Source organism: Saccopteryx bilineata, chromosome 6 (genome assembly GCF_036850765.1).
Source record: "Saccopteryx bilineata isolate mSacBil1 chromosome 6, mSacBil1_pri_phased_curated, whole genome shotgun sequence".
In the NCBI taxonomy this organism is placed as follows: Eukaryota; Metazoa; Chordata; class Mammalia; order Chiroptera; family Emballonuridae; genus Saccopteryx; species Saccopteryx bilineata.
In genome coordinates, this window is record NC_089495.1 from 209,631,159 (window position 1) to 209,653,277 (window position 22,119).

Here is a 22,119-nt window from a genome sequence, read left to right on the forward strand (position 1 = left end):
CATCCACCTCTCTGCTTGCCTACAGACTGCGCCCTCTCCCAGTGCCCGTGACCCGGCTGCACACCCCCCTCCAGAACACTTCCGGGCCCTTCTGATCCTCATATGCTGCGTGGGTCTGTTTGGTGTTTGTCTCCTGACCGGTGGTGGGTCCCCAGGGCCGCCCACTTCGAGTTTCCCTAGAGCTGCCCTGGGCACCGTTTTGGATGGCACAGGCATGGATATGTCCCCAGTGCAGAGCCCTCCTGGACAGCACTGGCTGGAGTGACCTCCTGCAGGGCCAGTGTCCATTCACATCTGGGACAGGCGGTGAGGAGAAGGGCAGGGAGGAGGCTCAGCCCACCTGTGTCCATAGCCAGCATGGCCTGCACCTCCTGGACTCGGGCTACCAGCTGCTCCTTCTTGGCCCGGGCATCACGGAGTTGGGTCCCGGTGCCCTGGAGGGTGGCCCACACTGTGGGGGAGGCAGCCTCAGTCTCGAGGGGCCCCTGCCCCCTGTGCACAGGTGCAGCCCACTTGGGCCCTCCTGAGCAGGGCAGACCCAGGCTGACGTGCACACAGACAGATGGAGTCACGCAGACACCAGCACCCTCGGCTCAGGAGGAGGCACCGGAGCACCCCGAGTCTTGGGGCCACCTCCCAGACCCACAGCAAAACTTAATGCTCCCCATTTTATGGATGAAACCACAGAAACTCCGAGTCTAGCAACAGAGGGACCCTCCCCACCCCCCACCCGCCCTTTCTGATCCGACAACCGGTCACACACACAGCCCTCCCACTAGGACAGCGGGAAGAACTGCCAGCTGGTCCCGTGTCCTCTGACCTGGGCGCCTCCACAGTCCCAGGGCTCCCTCACAAAGCCAAGCGGGGGGGCAGGGGGCCTATGCAGGGCTCCCAGGGGGGACAGGGACGGACAGACGGACATGCCCAGCCAGTGGGGAGCAGGGTGTCCACAGGGCAGCCAGCACCATGACAATGCCCAAACCCCGCCTGTGCCCAGAGGCTGAAGGTCGCCCAGACAGACCCAGGCACTCACCGCGGCCCAGCCTCTGCTGCTCCCCAAGAACAGCCTCCTCCAGGGCGCTGCTGTTGGCCCGCAGTGCCCGGGCTCGGGGCGCCAGGCCCTGCTGCACCACCATCTGCAGACACAGGAACAGGACACAGGTCACACCCGCCCGACGGGAGCGGAGGGGGGGCCCGGGGCTCCGCGGGGGCCGCGGGGAGGCCGGGAACTCACCGCCCACGCGCGGCCCGCCTCCTGCAGCGCCTGGCCCGCGGCCTGCTCCGCAGCCTGCACGGCCCGCAGGATGCTGCTGTAGGCGTTGGCGGCCTCGATGGCCCGCTGGATGAAGCGGTCCTGGTTGACGTCACGGATGATGCTGTGTGTGGGGGGGAGGCACGGGGGGCCCGAGGGTGTGTGTTAGTAGGGGGCCCAGGTGGACACGGGCCTCCCACCATCACAGCAGCTGGCCAGCTTGTCTGTGGGGCTCCGTCTCCAGGGAGGACCATGGCTTCTCCCTCCGGGACCCACTGGACCAACTGTGTCCCCTTGAGGCCTCGACCGCCCTGGTAGGGCCCCGGCTGCATCCTTGGGGCGCCCCTTGTTGGGCCCTGCACCTGGAGAGGTTGTGGGCCAGCTGGTCCAGCTGGGCCGCGTGGGCTTCCGCGGCCTCCACCAGGTCCACCTTGCCGTTGATTGGGGAGAAGGCACGTATCTTCTCCAGCAAGGGAGTCCAGGCCCCGTCCAGGCTGGCGGCCAGGTGCTCGTACTCCTGGGGGTAGAGAGGCTCAGTGGGACCCTCCTCCCCACCCCCTACTCACGGCTCTGGATCCCGGACCCCAAGGGCCATGCTCTGTGTGCAAATGAGCATCCAAGCCCGTCTGGGGTGCAGGCCCGGAAGGGGCAGCGTGCTCACCTCCCTGGCCCGGTCCATGCCCTGCAGAAGCTCGAACACCCGGGCCAGGGCGTCTCTGGCGGCTTGCAGAGTGTCGCTCAGAGTGGCATTGTCACGGGACAGCTCCTGCTTCCCATGCTGGAGGGATGAGAGGCGAGCAGGAGAGGATAAAAACCAAGAGTCATGTGAGATGAAGGGGGGTGATTGGGTGGGGGGGGTTACAGGGGAGGGAAGGTGAGCGGGGGAGGGGAGGGGAGGGAGGGGAGGGCACTGGAGAGGAGGGGTGGGGGGACGGGAGGGGAGGGCACTGGAGAGGCAGGGTGGGGGAGGGGAGGGGTGGGGGGGATGGGAGGGGAGGGGTGGGGGGACGGGAGGGGAATGGAGGGAAGGGCACTGGAGAGGAGGGGTGGGGGGACGGGAGGGGAGGGGTGGGGGGACGGGAGGGGAATGGAGGGGAGGGCACTGGAGAGGAGGGGTGGGGGGAGGGGAGGGGGGTGGGGGGGATGGGAGGGGAGGGGAGGGGGACGTGGGAGGGGCGGGGCCACACCAGGGCCTCTTCCAAGCGCTCCAGGTTGCGGCTGTTGAGCTCCTCGGCCTCCCTGGTGGTGGCCACCGCCCGGTTCAGTGCTTCTCGCAGGTCCATGAGGCCGGCTTCGTGCTGGGCCAGCTGGTCTCGGGCCTGGGCAACCAGCGCCTGGTTCCCCTCCCAGCGGCTGGTCAGCTGCTCCTGCACACGGGCCAGCACTGGCGGAGACCCAGTACAGGCACGGTCACTTGGGCACTGGCTCCCGGTAGCCACCCGGCCACCCCACGCTGACCTCCGCCCTGGGGCCGAGTCCTGGGGCTTCCCCCGCCCGGCCCCGTGGGCTGACGCCACTCACGTCTCTGGGCCTCACTCAGCTCGGCCTCCGCCACGGCCCGCGGGGCCCCCAGGTGGCGTGCCCTCATCTCCCCGAGCAGTCGCTCTGCCTTGGCCAGCATCCCCCGCAGCTGCTCGCCTGAGGGGACCGAGGCGTTGGCGGGCGACAGGTGGGCCGTCATGAGCTCTGAGGATTTGAGGGGGCGCTGTCAGGCCCAGGGCAGACCTCGACCCACCAGCTTCCAGGCCGAGGAGCCCCACCCGAGCCTCTCCGGCACACCCTGGGCAGCTCCGGCCCCTCCTGGTCCTCCTGCCCACACCCCCTCGCCTCCATAGCCCCCGCCCCACAGCCCCCGGTCCCTCTGCTCAGACTACTGCGTTGGTCTCCTCTCCTGGCCAGCCCCTCTGGACACACTTCAGTTTAGAAAGAAGGTGCTTGTCAGCGAGTTTTTCCAGTGAGGCAGAGTGTCCCCAAGGGGAGCCCTGACCTGTCCTCCAGGGTCCACCCCCCCACCCCCACCCCCCGTCTCCCTCTGCCTCTCCCACCTCCTGACTCTGCCCTGAAACATCCAAACCCTGTCCCCCCACCCATCTGGGCCAGCCCCTACCGCTCAGGGTTCGGTTCAGAGCCTGGATGGTCGCCAGCAGCGTCTGTGCCCAGCCCAGTGTGGTCTCTGTGCTGTCCAGCAGCTGTCCAGCCTGGCCTCGGGCCCCGGCAGCCTGTTGTGGACATGGTACCCATCAGCTCACAGCCTCTGCTGGCTGGAGAGGGCCTAGGAAGCAGCCTTGGGCCTGAGCAGAGGGTGAGAATGAAACTGGACGGTTTGGGGCCCAGGGAGGAGGACCTGTGAGAAGAGCCTACGGAGGGGAAAGGGTCCCCTAGGGGGTCTCGGGGTCCTGCCTGGCTGTCCAGCTGCTGCGCGTCCTGCCTCAGGCTCTCGCTCTGTCTCTCCAGTGTCTCCAGCTGCCGTGCCGTCTGGTGGCTGGGGCCCGTGGGGCTCCGGAGCTGGCTCTGGGGAGAGGGGGAGGGGAGGGGACACTGAGGGCTTGCCACCTGGGGCGGGAAGGCCCAGGGGGCCACCCCTCGGTACCTTCAGGTCAGCGATGGAGGCGTTCAGCCTGCGCAGCCGGGCCCAGGCCACGGAGCTGGTGTTGATGCCGTGGAGCTGCTCCCGGATGACGGGCAGCAGGGCGCCGGCCCTCTCCAGGTCGTCCAGCAGCAGGACCACACAGTGGTCGCACACTGTGGGCAGGGCAGGACGGTCAGCGCAGGGCGTGGGGTTGCCGCGGGAGCAGGGAGGGAGCCGGGGGGTTCTGAAGCTGATATGGGCATGTTGAGCTGGGCTCAGGTGACTAGGTGGGTGAGGGTCAGAGGTCAGCACGAGGAGGGTGTTAGGGTCCATCTACGGACAGGTGTGGGGACCCCAGGAACAGTGCGAGGGAGAGCTGGGGCCACAGGACTCCTCTGGGAGTTGAGGTCAGCGCCGGGGTCGCTAGGTCAGCGCCGGGGTGAGGCAGTGAGGTCAGAGAAGCAGGGGTGAGTGTGGGGACACACCTTCACAGTGGACGCCGTGGTTCCCAGGCCCGCCAGGCACCGGCACCTGGTGCTGGTGGCTACAGGTGTCACAGCGCTCCCCACTGAGCCCAGGGGGGCATGTGCAGCGGCCCGTGTGCACGTCACAGTGGCCCCCCTGGCACTGGCAGCCTGAGGGACGAAGGGTAGGATGGGGTGAGTGGCCGGCAGAGGGTCCCCGGGTACTTGCTACCTTGAGGTGCGCCACCCCACGGTGCCCCGCCCACCACACTCACGCCTGCAGCCCTGCTCAGGGAGCCCCCAGTGGCCAGGGGCACACTCTCGGCACTGCGGCCCCCCGGTCCCAGGCTGGCAGTGGCATTGTCCACTCTGGGGGTGGCAGTCTGAGCCCTTGGAGGCTGGTCCACAGGCACATGGGTGGCAACCCCTGCAGCCCTCAAAGCCAAAGTGTCCTTCCTGTGGGCATAGGTGTGGTCAGAGCTCTGCCCAGTCCTCAAGACCCAGCTGCCTCCACTCTTTCAACCATAAATTTCCCTGGTGGCACACAAGGCCCCGCCCTGCTAGCCTAGAGGCCCCACCTCTACCCACCAAGGCCCGCCCCACTAGCCCAGAGGCCCCTCCCCGCTAACGCAGAGGCCCCGCCCCACCAGCCCAGAGGCCCCGCCCTGCCAGCCCAGAGGCCCCGCCTCTACCCACCGAGGCCCGCCCCACTAGCCCAGAGGCCCCGCCCTGCCAGCCCAGAGGCCCCGCCTCTACCCACCGAGGCCCGCCCCCTCCAGGCGGCCCTACCTGACAGCGGTCACAGCGAGGCCCAGTCACACCAGCCTTGCACAAGCACCTCCCGCTGTGGGGGTCACAGGACTCTGTCCCACATGAGGAGCAGTCGCACCCTGTAGAAGGTGGGGCTGTGACAGCAGCTCTCCCCCAACCCCAGCCCCCCTCCCACAATTGCTTCCTGAGCTCCGGTTCCCCAGGATCCCTACCTGCCCCTGAAGGAACCCTTCAGCCTCTGCCCGGCTCCGGGCTGCCAGCACCTCCTGCCCTGACCACATAGCAGCCCACTCACTGCCCCACCTTGCCCTCCCCCACGCCGCCCAGGCTGCCAGAAACCAGGGTCGCCTTCATAGAGGACAGTCCCAAAGCCGCCCTTGGTCTGACAGTGGGGGTGGGGGCTGGCCGGGTCCACCCTCTTTCTTCTGGGCCTGGAATTAGACACAGCCTGCTCCCGGGGGGCACTCAGCACCCCCGCCCCCACACTGGAACACCCCTCCCCCGGGCCTACGGGTGCAGTTGCCGGGCAGGAGAGCGTTGCCGTAGAATCCGGGGGCGCAAGACTCGCAGTGGGGCCCGGTGGTGTGGCGCAGGCAGCTGCGGCAGGCACCCGTTAGGGGGTCGCAGTCATTGAAGAGCAGGTTGGGGTCCCCGTTACCGCTGCAGTTGCAGGGCTGGCAGGAGCTGCCCAGCACCAGCGGGTTCCCGAAGAAGCCTGGGGCGCACCTGCGGGGAGGGCGAGGCGGGGTCAGTGGCCCCCGTGGCTGCGCTCCGTCCCGCAGCCAGCATGCGCATGCGTGCTGGCCCTGCCCACGCAGCACTCACGTCGGCTCCCCCCACGCTCACCGCTCACAGGAGGCCCCCGCATAGCCGGGTTTGCAGAGACACTGGGTGAGGCCGCCTGAAAAGACGCAGCCCATGGCGAAGCTGCAAAAACGGAGGTGGTTGTCACGCCCCTGCCCACTCTGCCTGAGCACCCGTGTCCAGACTGGGACAGACCCCAGGGGTTGGGGTCCCCGCCCCCTGCCAGCTGTCCCAGCCTGCAGAGGTCAGTGCTGACTCCACCTGCTTACTTGTTAGAAGGCACCGAAACCGGGCAGGGGCAGCTGACGCAGGGGACCGAAGGGTCCTCCAACCCATTGCGCACGAAGCCGGCCTGGCAGCGCTCGCAGTGGTCACCCTCCGTGTTGTGCTGGCAGCTCTGGGGTGGACGGGTCAGGTCAGCACTGACGGCAGGGGCCCCACTTCCCACCCCCAGCCCTGTGGGGGACTCTGCCCAAGGCAGACCGTCCCAGACCTCTGTGTCATAACCACTACTGAGTAACACATGTCCCCAGTGGCTGCCCTCCCTCCCCACCAGGTCCCACTCACCATGCAGATGCCCATGCCAGGGATGCAGACGTCTGAGTGACCATGGCATTGGCAGGGGAGGCAGCGACCCAAAAAGAGACCTTTGCTGTCCCGGTAATAGCCAGGCGCACATTCCTGGGGGTGGGGGCATCAGCGGTCAGGAAAGGAGGCAGGGCCAGGGGCCTGCTTGTAGGTCAGACTCAGGCAGACCAGCGGGTGGACGTGGACGGGGCAGTGAGTGGCTCAAGGGCCGGCAGGGGTTGACTGGATTAAGGCAGGTAAGCAAGTGGATGGCTCAGCCTGACGTGGGAAGGTCAGGCTGCTGGAAGGGTGACACCCAGCGGGCAGGAGAGAAGAATGGGGTGACACCAAGGGCGATGAGTGGATGCTGGGGGCCACGGAGGGGTGTGGGTGGGGTGGACAGATGGTGGGCGGCAGCCTTGTGGCCTCCTGCCCGCCCCCTCTCCCTGTCCCACCTCACCTGGCATGAGTCCCCGAGGTAATTGGCAGGGCACATGCACAGCTCCACATTGCTGGCCGGAGGCCCCCTGCCCATCTCGCTGGCCACCTCCAGTGCCACCCTGCGCAGGGAGATGGCCGAGGAGATCTTGGAGAAGGGGGCACGAATCTGCAGCTGCTGCAGGCCAGCCAGGACCATCATGAGCTCCTCGCGGGACACGGCGCTGTGGGTCTCTGTGTGCCGAAAGTTGCCCTGTGGGGCCACCACAGGTCCTCAGTGGGGCAGACAGGGGCTCAGGACAGACCCTCCCGTGGGGGCGGGTGCTCAGGTCACACGGAGCAGGAGAGGATTCTACTCTGAGCTGGAGCGACCTGGATCCCTTCCTCACACCGAGCACAAATACCAACTCCGGGTCCGCTCAGATCTCAGACACGCAAAGAGTTTAAAAGCTTTTAGAAGAAAATGGGAATGCTTCCTGACTGCGGAGAGACGCTTTCTTTTAGAGGAGACAGGGAAACACTAACTGCAAATGAAAGGTTTGGAAATTGGGGTACACGAAACATAAGAACGCCTGTCGATCAGAAGACACCTTAGAGAAGGACCGGCGAGTGACAGACTGGGAGGAGACGGCCACTTCTCCAAAGTGGGGTGTGGCCTATGTGTCAGAAATGACACAGAACTCCTCTAAAAAGATCAAGACCACAAACCATCCAAAGGGAAACGGGGCAAAGGCACATGCTCGGGCAAGTCGCAGCAGGAGCCGCAGGGAGCAGGGATTGAAAGCCAGCAGTGTGGGAGCCCTGCCCCAAGGGCCACCGGGGAAGTGAGGTGTGGCGAGTGTGGGCCCAGCAGTCCTGGCCCCATTCTGGCCTTTCCTGGGCCACAGCGGGGTCCAAAGAGGGGTGGGCTCACGGCCAGCTCTGCTCACCTCCACCAGCTGCAGCTGCCCGCGGTGCACATGCCCAGGCTCCGGGTACACGGGCTCCAGGAACATGATGCTCATCTGGTTACCCTGGGGGGGGGGGGGGGGCAAACAACGTGTGTGGTCAGGGTTGCTCCTCATCCTGGTTCGGCCATTCCCACCTGTCCACCCAGCCTCGCCCACCGTGTCGGTCACCTGCAGCACCACGTCCGGCTTGCTGTCAGTGGGGATGAACACGTCCCCCCGCTGGCTCTCCGAGTGCAGTTCGTAGCGGAGGGTTCCCCCGTAGGATGACACCTGGAGACCGGACAGAGGACTGTGACCTGGCCAGACCCTGTCCTTGAGCCCAGAGTCACCCAGGGAGTTTCTGGAGCACCTCCAGGGCTGGGCCTGGCTGTGCTCCCGGCACCCGCATGCCACCCTCCTGGGCACGGGCACCCTCCTGAGCCCCGACGAGCCCGCTCACCCGGTCCCCCAGGTAGGAGGGTGGCGCCTGCCAGGACAGCTCAGGGAAGCCCTCGGGCAGGTCCCTCAGGTCTGCGTGGAGCAGGTCCGCGTCTGCCCGCAGCTGGTGGGGCACCACCTGCCGGTCACTGCTCACCAGTGTCCAGCCCTCCATGTCCACGAACTGCAGGCCACATGGGTGGGACACTCGGTGAGCACCTCGCATGTCACGGGGCCCCCCTTGTGGCAGACCCTGCTGGCTGGGCAGCAGCGCACCCCCCACCCCGGGGCGGGGCGGCCCCCTCTGCAGCCTCGCGCACCTCCTGGCGGGCGTGGATGGAGCTCCGGCAGCGCTCGGTGGCCCCAAAGCAGAAGCACCGGGTGCAGCCTTTGGGGTTGGCAGCGTCCAGGGAGAAGGTCCCGAGGCGGCACTGGTCACATCTGGGTCCCTGGACGTTCTCCTGGGGGAGGAGCACAGGGTGAGGCCGCTGGCCGGCTGTGTGCGGGCCCTCCACCACCTTGGCTCGCTGTCACCCCTCCCTCGCCAACAGGCGCCTCTCCCAAACACCTGCAGGGAGCCCCAGCCGCCCAGAGGATGAGCTGCAGTGGAGGAGATGGGGCGAGGGGCGGGCAGGGTGCCGGCCGACCCTCACCTTGCAGTGGCACTGGCCCGTGAGGGGGTCGCACACGCCAGGCGCAGAGCCGGCTTGGTGGCAGTCGCAGGGGTGGCAGCTGGGGTAGCCGTAGAAGCCGGGAGCACACAGGTCACAGCGGCGCCCAGCCACGTGGGGTCTGCACCTGCCAGAGGGGGTTCAGAAGCTGGCTGGGCCTCCCCTCCACCCAGACCCCTCACGCTTAGGTGAGAGATGGTGAACAGCCCCCCGCCCTGCCCCCCAGAACTGAGAGAGAGGGTCCTGTTGAACCCCAGGAGCGATCATGAGGGGGAGATTGGGATCAGGACCCTGTGGATCCAGACGTGCCGGCCGGAGCCCAGGACCAGCTCGAGGGTGCCTGGCACCTGCCCCCGGCTCTCACTTGCACTGGCCGCTGTCCTTGTCACAGGTGGGGTCGGTGAGCTCCTGCACGCCGGGGCCCGAGCAGTCACACTCCTCGCAGCCCACCAGGGGGTGGCAGCCGAAGGTCTGGGGCTGGCAGACGAGGCAGTCGGGCAGGACGGTGCGGGGCGGGCAGAGGCAGCGGCCCGAGAGCTCGTCACACAGGCGGCCGCTGCAGTCGCAGGCTGCGGGGAGCACGCACAGGGATGCTGGCCCCTCTGTCCCACGCGGGGGCCCCAGCCGCAGCCCTGGGGGCACCGTCAGGGACGCCCCACCCCGCCTCCCAGCCTGGTCCCACCCAGCTCTGGGCCCGAGTCGCAGGCAGCGTCTCTGACGTGGGGCCAGAATCACCGTCTCGTCCCTGGAGACTTCCAGACAACCCTGCCAAGGCCTGGGCCAGAAGCTGCCCGAGATCCTGCAGACTGGAGGTGGCCAGGCTGGTCCTCCAGGCTCCAGAATGTTCTCCTGACCACTGTCCATACTTCTTGGTGGGCCCCCCTCTACTAGGAAGTCCCCCCCCAAGCTCAGGCGGCACCCCTCCAGCTGGCAACGCCGCCGTCGACCGAGATACTCACGCCTGCAGTCGGGGAAGCCCCAGTAGCCGGTGGCACAGCGGGAGCAGTCTCGGCCAATGACGTGGGCGCGGCAGGGACACTGGCCCCCGAAGGGCTCACATGTGGGGCCGGTGGCACCCACTTCGTGGCAGCCGCAAGGCCGAGCCCCGTTGTTGTAGAAGAGAGAGAGGGAAGTGGCGGCATCTCGGCAGAACTGGGACGAGCTGGTGGGGCTGGGGCCGGGGGGCAGGTGATGAGGCCAGCTCCCCCATCTCTGTCCCCCCACCCCCACCCCCACTGCCCTGCCCCGAGCCTTGCCCACCTGATGTGGTAGCCGTGGGTGGCGCACTGGCTGATGAAGTCATAGGACTTGTCCAGGGGCTCCTCCCGGAGGTAGCTGGGGCTGTAGACGTCCTCAGGGACGACCAGCACGTACTCCTAGGGCACCAGGGTCTGGTCACCTCCCGTGGGCCCAGCAGAGGGCCCGCCCGGGGCAGGGGAGTGTGCTGGAGCCTGCCGGCTGGAGCTCATCCTCAGGGCGTCTCTGCAACTGGCCACGGTCTGGCCGGGCAGCTAAGACGCGGTGGCATCACACCCCAGCCTTGAGCCCTCTCTGGCAAAACTGGCAGGTGCTGGGTCCCCACCTAGGCTGTTCAGAGGGGAGGCCAGCCTCTACGGCTCAACGGAAGCTTGGGGAGTGTGAGGAGGGACCCAGTCTCCCAGTGACCCTCCCTCTCCATGCCTCTAGGTCCCACCTCCTCCAGGAAGCCCACTCTGACCAGCAGGGACCTGGGGGTTGGTGAGCATTGTCCTGGCTCTTCGACACCCCACCCCCCAGAGTCTTACGAGGCAGACCTGGAGGTCCTACGAGGCTGCAGCCCCTGGCGCCTAGCACGGGGCTGGGCCGTGGCAGGCAGGGGACACACCCTGGCTGAGGGATGGACAGTGGAGTGACAGGTGTGGGGAGGGCTGGTCGCTAAGCAGGTGCAGGGCCACATGCAGGGACACCAGGCTCGGGACGCACCAGCCAGAGCCAGCGGCCCTCGGGCACACGCACGGTCACAGTGAGCTCACTGGCGGTCACGTCCAGGATGGTCTGGCCCTCACACACCACCAGGATACGGCAGCCGTAGCCGTGGGGGCAGAAGGTGGCATTGGCCTGGCCTGGAGGGGTTGGACAAGGTGAGTCAGCCCCCAACACACAGAGGCCACGCTGGCCCCGAGGCCTCTTCCTGAGCCGGGCATGGCCGAGGAGTCCCCACGCGGGAGAGACGAGGCCCCCACAGGACGTGAGCGTCACCACAGTGAGCCCTCAGCCACCAGTGTGTGGTGGGTGGCCCCTCACTCAGAAACAGGTGTGAGGAGCAGAGTCCGGATGAGCCCGCGGACACCTGGTTGAGAACTGACGGCAGGAAGGGGGCGTGTGTGGACCTGTCCCTCACAGCCAGGTGACAGGCGCCCTGCCCCGGGCCACGAAAGCCACACAATCAGCATCCGTCTGTCCACGTCATGGGGTGGCCCCACGACAGGGCCGTGTGTGGACGAGGGACCCCTGACCGGCTCCTGGTCCAGAACCCTGTCCCCTGGCCATGTCCCACGGCCACTCACCCTGCCAGACGCGGCCCCCGTTGATGAGGACTTCCACGGTGAAGGTGGGGTGGGCCGGCTGGTAGCCGTGCAGCAGAAAGGCATAGCGGCCCAGGGCGGGCACGTGGGTGGTGAAGACCACTGTCCCCTGCAAGGCGGGAGAGGCTCCGTGAGCAGGCAGGGGTGTGGGGGCGCTGGGGGGCCCTCTCGTAAGCCCCGCCCTGCTCACGCCCGTGCCCCCGGGCCCGGGCCCTCGCCTGGGGGTGCTGCAGCAAGGTGGGCTCGGCCTCCGTGTCCACGGCGGTGGGGGGCCGTGGCTGGGGTCCGGACGGGGGTGCGCCCGGCGCGAGCTCCTGCGAGTGGGTCAGGGGGAGGCCGGGCGGCAGCGGAAGCACCTGGCAGTCCCTGAGGACGATGGGCTGCGGCGGCTTCGGGAAGCGGGAGGGCAGGCAGGTGGCGCTGCGGGGGCGCGGGGACGATGAGCCTCCGTCCTGGCCAGCGGGCCGCACCGGCCACCCCACCCTCCCGGCCAGCGGGCCGCACCGGCCACCCCGCCCCGCGCGGCCCCACTACCTGCTGGGGCCAAAGGCCCCGTGGCTGCTGACGCAGCGGACCTGGGGCTCCACAAACTCCAGGCTGAACGTCTCCGCGGGCACCAGGGTGACGCTGTGCTGTGTGGGCAGAGGGACAGGCGCGGATGGGGGGGCGTGGATGCAGTCCCTCGAGTCTTGCTGTCTGCACTGAGTCCCTGCCTGGCCCTCCCTCCGAGTCCCTGCCTGGCCCTCCCTCCGAGTCCTGCTGTCTGCATCGAGTCCCTGCCTGGCTCTCCTGAGCCCTCCCCCAGCTGCACAACCGCCCTCCACTGCAGTTTCTGGGGCCCGAGGGCCCCTCCCAGGCGTCCCCCCCAAGGCCACTCCTCGCCCCCGCCCCCCCATGGCCATCTGCGGGTTGACCGGCTGCCTTCTCCCCAAGCGCCCAGGGTGGGTTCACAACGGGCATTTCTGCCCCGTGCCACCCACCGCGATGCACGGGTGACAACATGAGACCTGGCAGCAGTGACCCACACAGCCGTCGCCCACACGGGGCCAGCAGAAGTGCACCCTGTGTGAGTCGTTACGGAAAGTTCCGGAAGAGGCAGTGTCAGGGTGCTGTCAGCTGGAGGGTAGGCTGCCCAGGAGGCCCACGGGCGTCCTGTGAGCTGTGGGTGCTCTCCCGTGTGGACAGCTGGACACAACCACAACCGCGGGCCCCCCACAGACAGACCAGGCACAGCCGCAGGGCCCGTGTCCGTCAGCAACACGGAAAAGCCCAGGGTGGGGTCCGCAGCCCTGACGCCCGGGCACGGGGCCACCCTCGCGGGCGGGCGGGTGGGCGGCCTCTCCTCAGGACTGGCTGCAGCTATAAAAATGGAGCCTGTGTCGCTCCGGTTAACTTCTTGCAGCCCGGGGAAGCGCAGTGCAGAGGACGGTACAACACTTCGCCCGGGGCCAGGCCACATGTCTGTCTCGTGTTGACCAGGCCCTGACGCCTGGTTCCGGGCCCCACGAGAAGGACTGAGGTGGCGAGTGGCGAGGGTTGACAGTGACCTAACCACGATGAGTTGACTAACGAGGTTGCCATACAAGCAGATGGCCCTGACGCCGCTGAGCCTTAAGCTCCAGGGCCCCCAGGACACGGACCCCTCCCCAACTCCGGGGAAGGGCCCCTGTTCCCACGGTGGAATGCTCTGGTGAATTCTACCCAGACACGGGCTTCTGTGAAGATTCCCTCTTCCCTTCCCCGCCTACGCCAACACGGCACACCTGCCCTCAGGTGGCCAAGGATGTCGTTGGTGAAAAGACACTATCTGCCCACGGGGAGACCCTAACGCGGCAGGTGAGGGGTCCCGGAAGAACCGAGAGAGGTCCCGTGCTGGGGGGGAACCGGGGCTCACTGCACCCCACGGGGAGACACTAACGCAGCAGGTGAGGGGTCCCGGAAGAACCGAGAGAGGTCCCGTGCTGGGGGGGAACCGGGGCTCACTGCACCCCACGGGGAGACCCTAACGCGGCAGGTGAGGGGTTCCGGAAGAACCGAGAGAGGTCCTGTGCTGGGGGGGAACCGGGGCTCACTGCACCCCACGGGGAGACCCTAACGCGGCAGGTGAGGGGTCCCGGAAGAACCGAGAGAGGTCCCGTGCTGGGGGGGAACCGGGGCTCACTGCACCCCACGGGGAGACACTAACGCGGCAGGTGAGGGGTCCCGGAAGAACCGAGAGAGGTCCCGCGCTGGGGGGGAACCGGGGCTCACTGCACCCCACGGGGAGACACTAACGCGGCAGGTGAGGGGTCCCGGAAGAACCGAGAGAGGTCCCGCGCTGGGGGGGAACCGGGGCTCACTGCACCCTTCTCTCTGCTCTTCTGTGTAGGTTTAAACCCGTCTGAAAGATCTGGCGCCATGGGGGTCAGGCGGAGCGGGGTGCGCAGCTGAGGGGTCAGGGCCTCACCAGGAAGAAGTGCGCCTGCTGGGCGGAGAGCCGGATGCTGGCCTCTGTGTCCAGGTGGAAGACCGCCAGGTGGTGCTGGTCATCCAGAGGGGTGCCGCGGCACAGGGTGCTGGGGGCGGGGCGGGGCAGGGCAGGGCGGGCGGTCAGCAGGTGGGCAGCCCTGGGGCCCGAACCCTCCCACCCGGACGGACCCCAGAGTTGAGTCCGTCCGTCTCCTCCGGCACACCTGTACAGGCAGGGGTGCAGGGTGAGCCTCCCGTGCTGGGGGGGGCGCTGGCGGGTGTGTGCAGCCACGCCCAGCTCCTGGCGGGCCTCCGCGTTGGCATACTCCACCACGAGGGCATAGCGGCCTGGCCTGGGTACCACTATCTGCAGCTGGACGTCCACCTGTGGGGACAGGCACTCAGAGGCCCACCCCAGCCCCCACCTGGAGAACGGGACCCCACGTGCTGCCTGGCCACCTGTCCTTCCCAGCTCCCTACTGCACGGGGCAGTGTCCTTCTCCCAGGACGCAGAACCTGCTTGACCCTCTGACCTCTGCTCGCTCAGAGCGCCCCCTGCCCACCCGAGACCCGCCGGCCTCCTCATTGAGCACGGTGCCCGGAGGTCTGGCCCGCACCTCAGAGTGAACAGATGACCCTCCACGCACTCACCGTGAGCTGAAGACCTGGGGCCCCGAGGACATCCTGACTCCCAAGGTCACACCCTCAGCACACGAGTCCCTCCCACTGCCTGTGTCCCTGTCACCGCCACACAGACCCCGCCCCCCAGGCCTTGACCCCTCCGTGGGGAGGGGACTCACGTCACTGCCCTGGCACACAGCCAGCGGCGGGTGGGAGGCACTCAGCTGCTCCGTGGGGCAGGGCCGGGGAAGACTGTTGTCACGGAGACACAGGGCCCCGGGCCCAGGGGTGGAGGAGAAGCCGTCCAGAGGCAGGTGGGTGTAGAGGAGGCAACTGCGTGTGTTGGGGGGCGACACAGTCTGTGGTCAGCACAGGGCCAGTGGCTTGAGCACAGGGAGGGTCAGGCCCCCACCCCTGACGGGCTGGCCCTCACTTCTCCCCAGAGCTCTGGGCAGCTGGCCGGAAGGTGCAGGCCTCGGTCACCCGCAGCTGCAGGAGAGCCGCCTCGTAGTAGGCGCTGGGCAGCAGAACCACGTAGTCCTGGAGGCGAGAGGGTGGGAGGTCCATGCTGCGGCCCTGCCCGCCCTGCTCGGCCCCCGCCACCCCGCTCGGCCCCCGCCTCACCAGGAGCACCCCTTCCGCCTCCACGAGCAGGGCCCAGGTGCCGGGGTTCAGCACGAAGGGCTCCCCTAAGCCCCTCTGGGGCACGGTGACGAAGGCGGGCTCAGTGCTGGGCGGGAAGGCCACCGGCTGGCTCTGCTCCGTGCCTGGGGGAAGGGGAGGGACAGTGAGACTGCACACGCCCCACGGGCCCCCAGCCCACCCCACGCCACCCGCCCAGGGCCCCAGAACGGGCTGACGTCCCCACCAATGCCAGGGCCCCAGAACGGGCTGGCGTCCCCACCAATGCATGGCCCCAATGCGGGGCTGGGGCTGGGGCTGGGGCTGGGTGGGAGGGAGGGGTGCAGAGTGCGGGGGGGGGGCCAAGGTCGAGGGAAGGGGCGGAGGAGCGGCCCCCCCAGGGCACTCACAGTTGGCGCAGGTGGCAAACTTGCCCTCTTCCCGCACAGAGACCCTTCCGCTCACGGTCGTGGGCCCGCGGTTGACGTATCGGAAGACGAGCCAGAAGAGGTCAGGGGAGGTCACGTTCAGCCTGGCTACAATTCTGGGCTGGTGGGGGTGTGGCGTGGGAAACCGGGGTCACCCCTTCATGGCCGGAGTCACCACTAGCCCAGTCCTGTGGCTTCAGAGGCCTGCCTTCCCCCCCGCCCCCCGCCCCCCCCCCCCCCGCTGGGCACGGGCAGCCCCACGCCCACCTGGATGGGGGACATCTGGGCGTAGCCCCTCCAGCTGAAGTGCTCAAACTCCAGGGGGTTGAACCCGAAGCGCACGGTGTGGCCCTCGGGCGTGGCCGCCTCCTCCAGCTCCAGGTGCAGGCGGTGCAGGTCCGGGAGGTAGTGGTTCGGTGCCGGCCTGGCCGCGGCGGGGGCGTCAGACGCCAGCCCGGGGGGGGGCCGGCTCCCCCCCCTGCTCCCCCCACCCCAGCGGGAGCGGGGCACCTACTCGCTGCAGGTGGAGCCCTGGGTGTTGGGGCGGCAGACGTCAGCCCAGGGGCCGGCTCCCCCCCCCCCCGCCCCTGCTCCCCCCACCCCAGCGGGAGCGGGGCACCTACTCGCTGCAGGTGGAGCCCTGGGTGTTGGGGCGGCAGACGCCAGCCCAGGGGCCGGCTCCCCCCCCCCGCCCCTGCTCCCCCCACCCCAGCGGGAGCGGGGCACCTACTCGCTGCAGGTGGAGCCCTGGGTGTTGGGGCGGCAGCGGCAGGCCCCTGTTCTCGGCTCACAGCCCTGGCCCAGCGCGCCACCCACGTCGCACCGGCAGCCTGTACAGGAGGGGGTGAGGTCAGTGCTGCCCAGGCCACCACCCCCCATGGCCCCGGCCCAGGACCCTGCTCTCAGCTCACAGACCAGCCCCTGGGCCTCCATCCGCCCTGTCAGGAACAATGGGCTGAGACCGTGGGACTCTGGACAAGGGAGGTTCCGAGTCCAGGCTCGGGGGCAAGGGAACGGGGATTGATTATTGATGTCTGCCCTGGTGCAGGACTGTGGGGAGGTGCCTGAGGGCAGAGCTTGCCCCCACCTCCCCGTCAGGGCCCGGCTGGGCATCCAGGAGCAGCTCAGTGGGTGCCAGTCCAGCACCTGGGCCTCTCCTGCTAGCCTCTGACTTATTCGTCCCTCCCTGGGCCTCAGCTCGCCCCGCCCCGCCCCCCAGGGCATGGTCTGAGGGCCTGGTAACAGGGCATTTACTGCGGCAGCCAAAGTAGTTGGCCTGGTCCAGCCCGAAGAAGCCATCCTTGCAAGCCGCACAGGTCTGGCCGCACACGTGGGGCTTGCAGAAGCACTGGCCGTTGCCCTGGAGGTTGAGGGAGAAGGTAGGATTAGGTGTGATGGGGGGGTCCCCAATGTGCTTGTCCCCAGGCCCCCAGCAGCCTGGCCCTCGACTCACCAGCAGGCACTCAGCAGCTCCGCCCAGCGTGCCCCTGGGGTCACAGCTGCAGCCTGGGGGAGGGGTAGAGCAGGCCTGAGAGCTGGGGAGGGGCCGGGAGGGCCTGGGCATTGTGAGCCAGCCTTCTCCTCCCTGCCCCCCACAGGGATCTCCTCCAGCCCCCATCACCCCCCTCTGGGCAGACTCACGCGTGCAACCCTCAGGGTTGCTGGGGCTGAGCCCCCAGAACCCAGGTTTACAGCGATCACAACTTGGCCCCTCCACGTGAGCCCGGCACGTACAGGGGGCCTGTGCCTGAGGGAGGATGAGACTGAGGGTCAGAGTGGCCCCTACGTTCCCATCCACAAACCCTCAGCCCCTGGAGTAGGGACAGACGACCAGCCGGGGGAACAGTGAGCCCTGAGGGGGCCATTGCAACCGATCAGCCGGGGAAGCAGTGGTCTCAACCCCACCTGGGCTGACCTGGGCTCACCTCAGGAAGGAAGGGATCAGCTGGGGCCAGGCCGGCAGGGTGGCAAGAGCCAGCTGTGGAGACATCGGGCTATGGTCATTCCCCGGCCAGTGACCCACCCACGGCTCCCACCCACATGTGTCACCAAACATGAAGACCTGCACCTCCACCTCTGGTAACCACCCCCTGAGGGTGTGTGCCCTCCCCCTCCCCAGCACACAGTTATGAACATGCAAAAAGCACACGAACACACGTGTGAACACACACTGGGTGTGCGCAGCCATGTGAGCACACACAGATGCAGAGCACGTGGAGACATGTCCAGGAACAACCACACGTGATGCGCGTGGACACATGCACAGCACACGGACACACACAAACACGCGTGAGGACAGCCACGCGGACACACGCATGGGCACAGAGTGCTGGGACAGTGGCCAGAACACCCGGCCCGGGAGGGTGCGCAGGGCACGAGCTGCACGCACGCACGGAGGCACGCACGCATGCACGGGACACGCCCCCACGGAGGCACGCACGCACGGGACACGCCCCCACGGAGGCACGCACGCACGGGACACGCCCCCACGGAGGCACGCACGCACGGAGGCACGCACGCATGCACGGGACACGCCCCCACGCAGGCACGCACGCCCCCACGGGACACGCCCCGCGCCCACCTCACCTTCGCAGTGGGGAAAGTTGTAGGTGCCAGGCACACACACGTCACACCGCAGTCCTGTCACGCGGGGCCGGCAGCTGCACTGCCCGCTACGGGGGTCGCAGGCTGCGTGCAGGGAGCCGTCGGCAGAGCACTGGCAGGCTGGGGGAGGAGGGAGGGTGTGGGCGTTCCGTGGGACACGCTGCCCCTCCCTGTCCCCCACGGGGACACTCACGGGCACAGGCGGGGAAGCTGTGGAAGCCGGGGCTGCACTCTCGGCACGTGGCGCCTGTGTAGCCAGGACGGCAGCGGCATGACCCGCCGGCCCCACACAGCTGGTCCAGGGCCCCCTGGGGGTCACAGTTGCAGGCTGCAAGGGACACGGGGTCAGGCCGTGGGCACAGACAGGAACCCCGCTCTCCCCTCTACCGGGCCGCAGCCTTGCCCCGCTCTGCTCACCACGGCAGTTGGGGTAGCCATGGTACCCGGGGCGACAGCGGTCACAGTGAGGGCCGTCAAACTCAGGCCGGCACGGGCAGTGGCCAGCCTCGTCACAGCCCGTGGGCAGGGTCCCCGCGGGGCTGCAGCCACACACTGTGGGGCAGAGAGGCCGCAGGGGTGCTGAGCTGGGCAGACAAGGCCCTGAGCCCACGACCACCGTGCCCACGGGGGAGGCCCTGCTCACACTGGCAGAGGGGGAAGTGGAAGTACCCAGGGGCACAGCGGTCACACACGGCCCCATCGAAGCCTGCCCGGCACACGCACTGGCCTGAGTCACGGTCACAGTCACCGTCCACCACTCCGGGGCTGGAACACTGGCATGCTGTGGGGAGGGGGCACCAGTGGTCAGAGCAGGGCTGGGCTCCCAGTGTCTGTGTGACGAAGACAGGGACGGGGACGGGGCTGGACTCACGCTGGCAGCCCAGGCCGTAGAACCCTGGGGCGCAGAGCTCGCAGTGGGTTCCCTGGAAGTTGTGCTTGCACACGCAGCGTCCCACCTGCGGGTCCTTGCGGCAGGCGTTGCCCTGAGTCCCGGCGGCATTGCAGTCACAGTCTGGGGGCGGAGCGGAGCCTCAGAGGCCTGCAGTCCAGGCCCTCCCCGCCGGAAAACCTCCCTTCTCCACAAACTCACTTCCTCCCACTTGTACTTTGTATTCGTATCAACTAGAAGACAATGAAGAGCCAGGCTGGCACTAGACCTATGGGGAGATCGCTTCTTAAGGTGTATAAATGTCAAACCACAAATGTGCTGTTCCACCCAAGACCAACATAACATTGAGTGTCCACTTGAATGTATTGAAAGTATTTTTTAAAATTTAAAATTAAATAAATGACCATAAGAATCCCAAAACGGGAAAGCCGATGTTTGGGGGGGACACGGTGGTGTGTGGCAGAACGGGAGGTGGCAACCCCAAGTCCCTAAGAGCATGGCCTTAGGTGCAGAAAAGTAAACGATTAAAATTGCAAAGAGTCTGGCAAAACCGCAGTCCTACAGAAAAAGACCGAGTGTTTCTGTCCTCAGAATATCACAAAAACTCGGCTGGAATGGGCGCACACACCGAAATCCATACCCAACAACAGACAACACACGGTCTCGTCAAACGTTCACGGAGCAACCTTAAAGGGTGAGAAACAGAGAAGACGTCAGATTCCCAAGACCAACACCAGGACTTGCCAGGCTACCGAAACTGACCATGATGTTTGGTAAGACGAGGCCTGACCCCACAAAGCAAGGGCGGAAAGGAAATCAAGCCACCAAGAACGACAAGCGCGCGCCTACAGAACTCGGGTCGAAAGGAAATAAAACCTAAAATGCAGTTAAGTGAAAACGCAACAGTCCACTCTGAGGAACACGCCTAGCCAAAGCTGCACTCTGAGGCAAACTGATAGCGTCAGCCCAGGTTTCTCACCTGGGTACCGCTGACACTCTGGGCCACACAACTATGGTAGGGGTGGGGCTGTCATGCGCACTGTAGGTAGGGCGGTTGGCATACGCTTGGCCTCCCTCCACTCAGTGGATGCCAACAGCACCCCCAGTTATAACAACCAAAAAGACAGACATTTTCCTGTGGATCAAAATCACCTCTTTTTGAGAACCACCACTTCAAACCTTTTTGTTGACAACTAACAGAGACGGGAAGTAATGATTAATTCAAGAAGCGATCCAAAATAAAAAATCAACCACCAGGAAGGAGATAGAAGGCATCAAAGGATTTAGTTCAAAAATTTCTATATAAGGAAGCAAAACCTCTCCCCTATGTGAAGCAAGAGAGAAAAAAAAACCAACCAGCAATCTTAATACTGTAACCTCGGGCTGTCCTTTGAAAGCACCAATCAATTCAATGCTCTTCCATTAGGTCAAATGAAGGAAGAAAGAGGGGGAAAAAAAAACCCAAAATAGACAATAATAGGGGTGAAAGGAAATTTAAAAATTAGAACAGAAAGCTGTGTGTGTATAGCTTTCTGCCCGTACATATAACATTGCACACGACACGAAACCGTAAATCTCAGATCTCCGCTGAAAAGGCAGGCATCGGGACCAGATGGTGTGATAAGTGAGTTTTCGTCAAACTTTTCGTAAGTTCCCGTGATCTTAAGAACTGATACGGAGTGTAACCCAGTATGAATCACTCGCCAAGTATTTTACAGGGTGAATCACAAAACCAAAACAAGGCAACACAGAAAAACAAGAACTCTTCCGCCCGGCCTCACGACTGGGAGCACTGGTGTTCCGACCAGCGGGTCCCTGCTAGGTTAGGCCTTAACGGAATCAATCGTCTTGAGTCACAGACCAGATTAAAACTGAAATACGGCTTGCATGAGAACCCACTCAGTTGGAGAAGATATTTGCAAGTGGTACATTCCACAAGGGGTTAATATTCGAACTACACAAAGAGCTCATACAACTCAACATAAAACACAAAAAGCCAAAAAACCCAATCTTTTAAAAATGGTCAGAGGACCTGAATGGACACTTCTCCAAAGAGGACATACAAGATGGCCAAGAGACATGTGAAAAGACTGCTCAACGTCACCACTGATCGTCAGAGAAATGCAAATTAAAAACCACAATGAGATATCACCTCCCACGTGCCAGGGTGGCTCTTATCAACACATCCACCACCAACAAGTGCTGACGAGGGTGTGGAGAGAAAGAGAACCTTCGTGCACCGCTGGTGGGAATGCAGACTGGCGCCTTCACTGGGGAAAGCAGTGTGGAGGGCCCTCAAAAAGTTAAAAAAAAAATAGAGCTGCCCTATCATTCAGGCATTCCACTTTGGGGGCATTTATTCAAAGAAAATGGAAACATTAGCTCGAAAAAGCGTTATTATTGCATCTGCCCGAAGCACAGAGGTTGCTGGTTCGATCCCTGGTCAGTCAGGGCACATACAGGAGCAGATCTATATTCTTTTTTTTTTTTTGTATTTTTCTGAAGTTGGAAACGGGGAGGCAGACAGACTCCTGCATGCACCTGACCCGGGATCCACCCAGCATGCCCACCAAGGGGTGATGCTCTGCCCATCTGGGGCGTCGCTCTGTTGCAACCAGAGCCATTCTAGCGCCTGAGGCAGAAGCCACAGAGCCATCCTCAGCGCCCAGGCCATCTTTGCTCCAATGGAGCCTCAGCTGCGGGAGGGGAAGAGAGAGACAGAGAGGAAGGAGAGGGGGAGGGGTGGAGAAGCAGATGGGCGCCTCTCCTGTGTGCCCTGGCTAGGAATTGAACCTGGGACTCCTGCAGGCCAGGCCGACGCTCTACCACTGAGCCAACCGGCCAGGGCCTAAAATCAATAAATTTTTAAAAAGAAAAAAAAAAAGAAAAGTGTTATTTACAAGAGCCACCACCTGTCCCATGACAAAGGGAAGACACCTGCTGACCAGAGACTCTGACATGTCAGTGACCAACTCCAGAAACACTCAAGAGGAGAAGCATGTCCCCCTAGGGGACAAGAGAGAAATCAAGCCAACATGAAT

The 22,119-nt window shown here is 65.5% G+C and overlaps 1 protein-coding gene across 2 annotated transcripts in view; it reads right to left on the bottom strand.

The window, feature by feature from the left end:
- The window catches only part of LAMA5 (laminin subunit alpha 5), a 48,830-nt gene that overhangs the window by 6,912 nt on the left and 19,799 nt on the right, over nucleotides 1–22,119 (bottom strand). For both annotated transcript variants that reach the window (XM_066237644.1, XM_066237645.1), the window contains exons 12-58: nucleotides 19,061–19,201; nucleotides 18,833–18,970; nucleotides 18,607–18,741; nucleotides 18,383–18,517; nucleotides 18,172–18,309; nucleotides 17,511–17,563; nucleotides 17,227–17,332; nucleotides 17,039–17,091; nucleotides 16,840–16,945; nucleotides 16,316–16,415; nucleotides 15,853–16,009; nucleotides 15,568–15,706; nucleotides 15,161–15,303; nucleotides 14,970–15,076; nucleotides 14,716–14,869; nucleotides 14,140–14,300; nucleotides 13,914–14,022; nucleotides 12,002–12,099; nucleotides 11,686–11,887; nucleotides 11,450–11,576; nucleotides 10,866–11,005; nucleotides 10,164–10,279; nucleotides 9,863–10,074; nucleotides 9,268–9,472; nucleotides 8,886–9,030; nucleotides 8,553–8,693; nucleotides 8,255–8,416; nucleotides 7,984–8,085; nucleotides 7,795–7,878; nucleotides 6,888–7,118; nucleotides 6,428–6,541; nucleotides 6,130–6,257; nucleotides 5,903–5,983; nucleotides 5,568–5,782; nucleotides 5,075–5,175; nucleotides 4,561–4,741; nucleotides 4,307–4,456; nucleotides 3,843–3,994; nucleotides 3,653–3,763; nucleotides 3,360–3,471; nucleotides 2,774–2,938; nucleotides 2,440–2,636; nucleotides 1,914–2,030; nucleotides 1,615–1,769; nucleotides 1,235–1,376; nucleotides 1,034–1,136; nucleotides 341–451 (exon numbers count right to left, since the gene is read on the bottom strand). In XM_066237644.1, coding sequence (XP_066093741.1) covers nucleotides 341–451; nucleotides 1,034–1,136; nucleotides 1,235–1,376; nucleotides 1,615–1,769; nucleotides 1,914–2,030; nucleotides 2,440–2,636; nucleotides 2,774–2,938; nucleotides 3,360–3,471; nucleotides 3,653–3,763; nucleotides 3,843–3,994; nucleotides 4,307–4,456; nucleotides 4,561–4,741; nucleotides 5,075–5,175; nucleotides 5,568–5,782; nucleotides 5,903–5,983; nucleotides 6,130–6,257; nucleotides 6,428–6,541; nucleotides 6,888–7,118; nucleotides 7,795–7,878; nucleotides 7,984–8,085; nucleotides 8,255–8,416; nucleotides 8,553–8,693; nucleotides 8,886–9,030; nucleotides 9,268–9,472; nucleotides 9,863–10,074; nucleotides 10,164–10,279; nucleotides 10,866–11,005; nucleotides 11,450–11,576; nucleotides 11,686–11,887; nucleotides 12,002–12,099; nucleotides 13,914–14,022; nucleotides 14,140–14,300; nucleotides 14,716–14,869; nucleotides 14,970–15,076; nucleotides 15,161–15,303; nucleotides 15,568–15,706; nucleotides 15,853–16,009; nucleotides 16,316–16,415; nucleotides 16,840–16,945; nucleotides 17,039–17,091; nucleotides 17,227–17,332; nucleotides 17,511–17,563; nucleotides 18,172–18,309; nucleotides 18,383–18,517; nucleotides 18,607–18,741; nucleotides 18,833–18,970; nucleotides 19,061–19,201 — 6,375 coding nt within the window. The remainder of the gene's footprint in view (nucleotides 1–340; nucleotides 452–1,033; nucleotides 1,137–1,234; nucleotides 1,377–1,614; nucleotides 1,770–1,913; nucleotides 2,031–2,439; nucleotides 2,637–2,773; nucleotides 2,939–3,359; nucleotides 3,472–3,652; nucleotides 3,764–3,842; nucleotides 3,995–4,306; nucleotides 4,457–4,560; nucleotides 4,742–5,074; nucleotides 5,176–5,567; nucleotides 5,783–5,902; nucleotides 5,984–6,129; nucleotides 6,258–6,427; nucleotides 6,542–6,887; nucleotides 7,119–7,794; nucleotides 7,879–7,983; nucleotides 8,086–8,254; nucleotides 8,417–8,552; nucleotides 8,694–8,885; nucleotides 9,031–9,267; nucleotides 9,473–9,862; nucleotides 10,075–10,163; nucleotides 10,280–10,865; nucleotides 11,006–11,449; nucleotides 11,577–11,685; nucleotides 11,888–12,001; nucleotides 12,100–13,913; nucleotides 14,023–14,139; nucleotides 14,301–14,715; nucleotides 14,870–14,969; nucleotides 15,077–15,160; nucleotides 15,304–15,567; nucleotides 15,707–15,852; nucleotides 16,010–16,315; nucleotides 16,416–16,839; nucleotides 16,946–17,038; nucleotides 17,092–17,226; nucleotides 17,333–17,510; nucleotides 17,564–18,171; nucleotides 18,310–18,382; nucleotides 18,518–18,606; nucleotides 18,742–18,832; nucleotides 18,971–19,060; nucleotides 19,202–22,119) is intronic.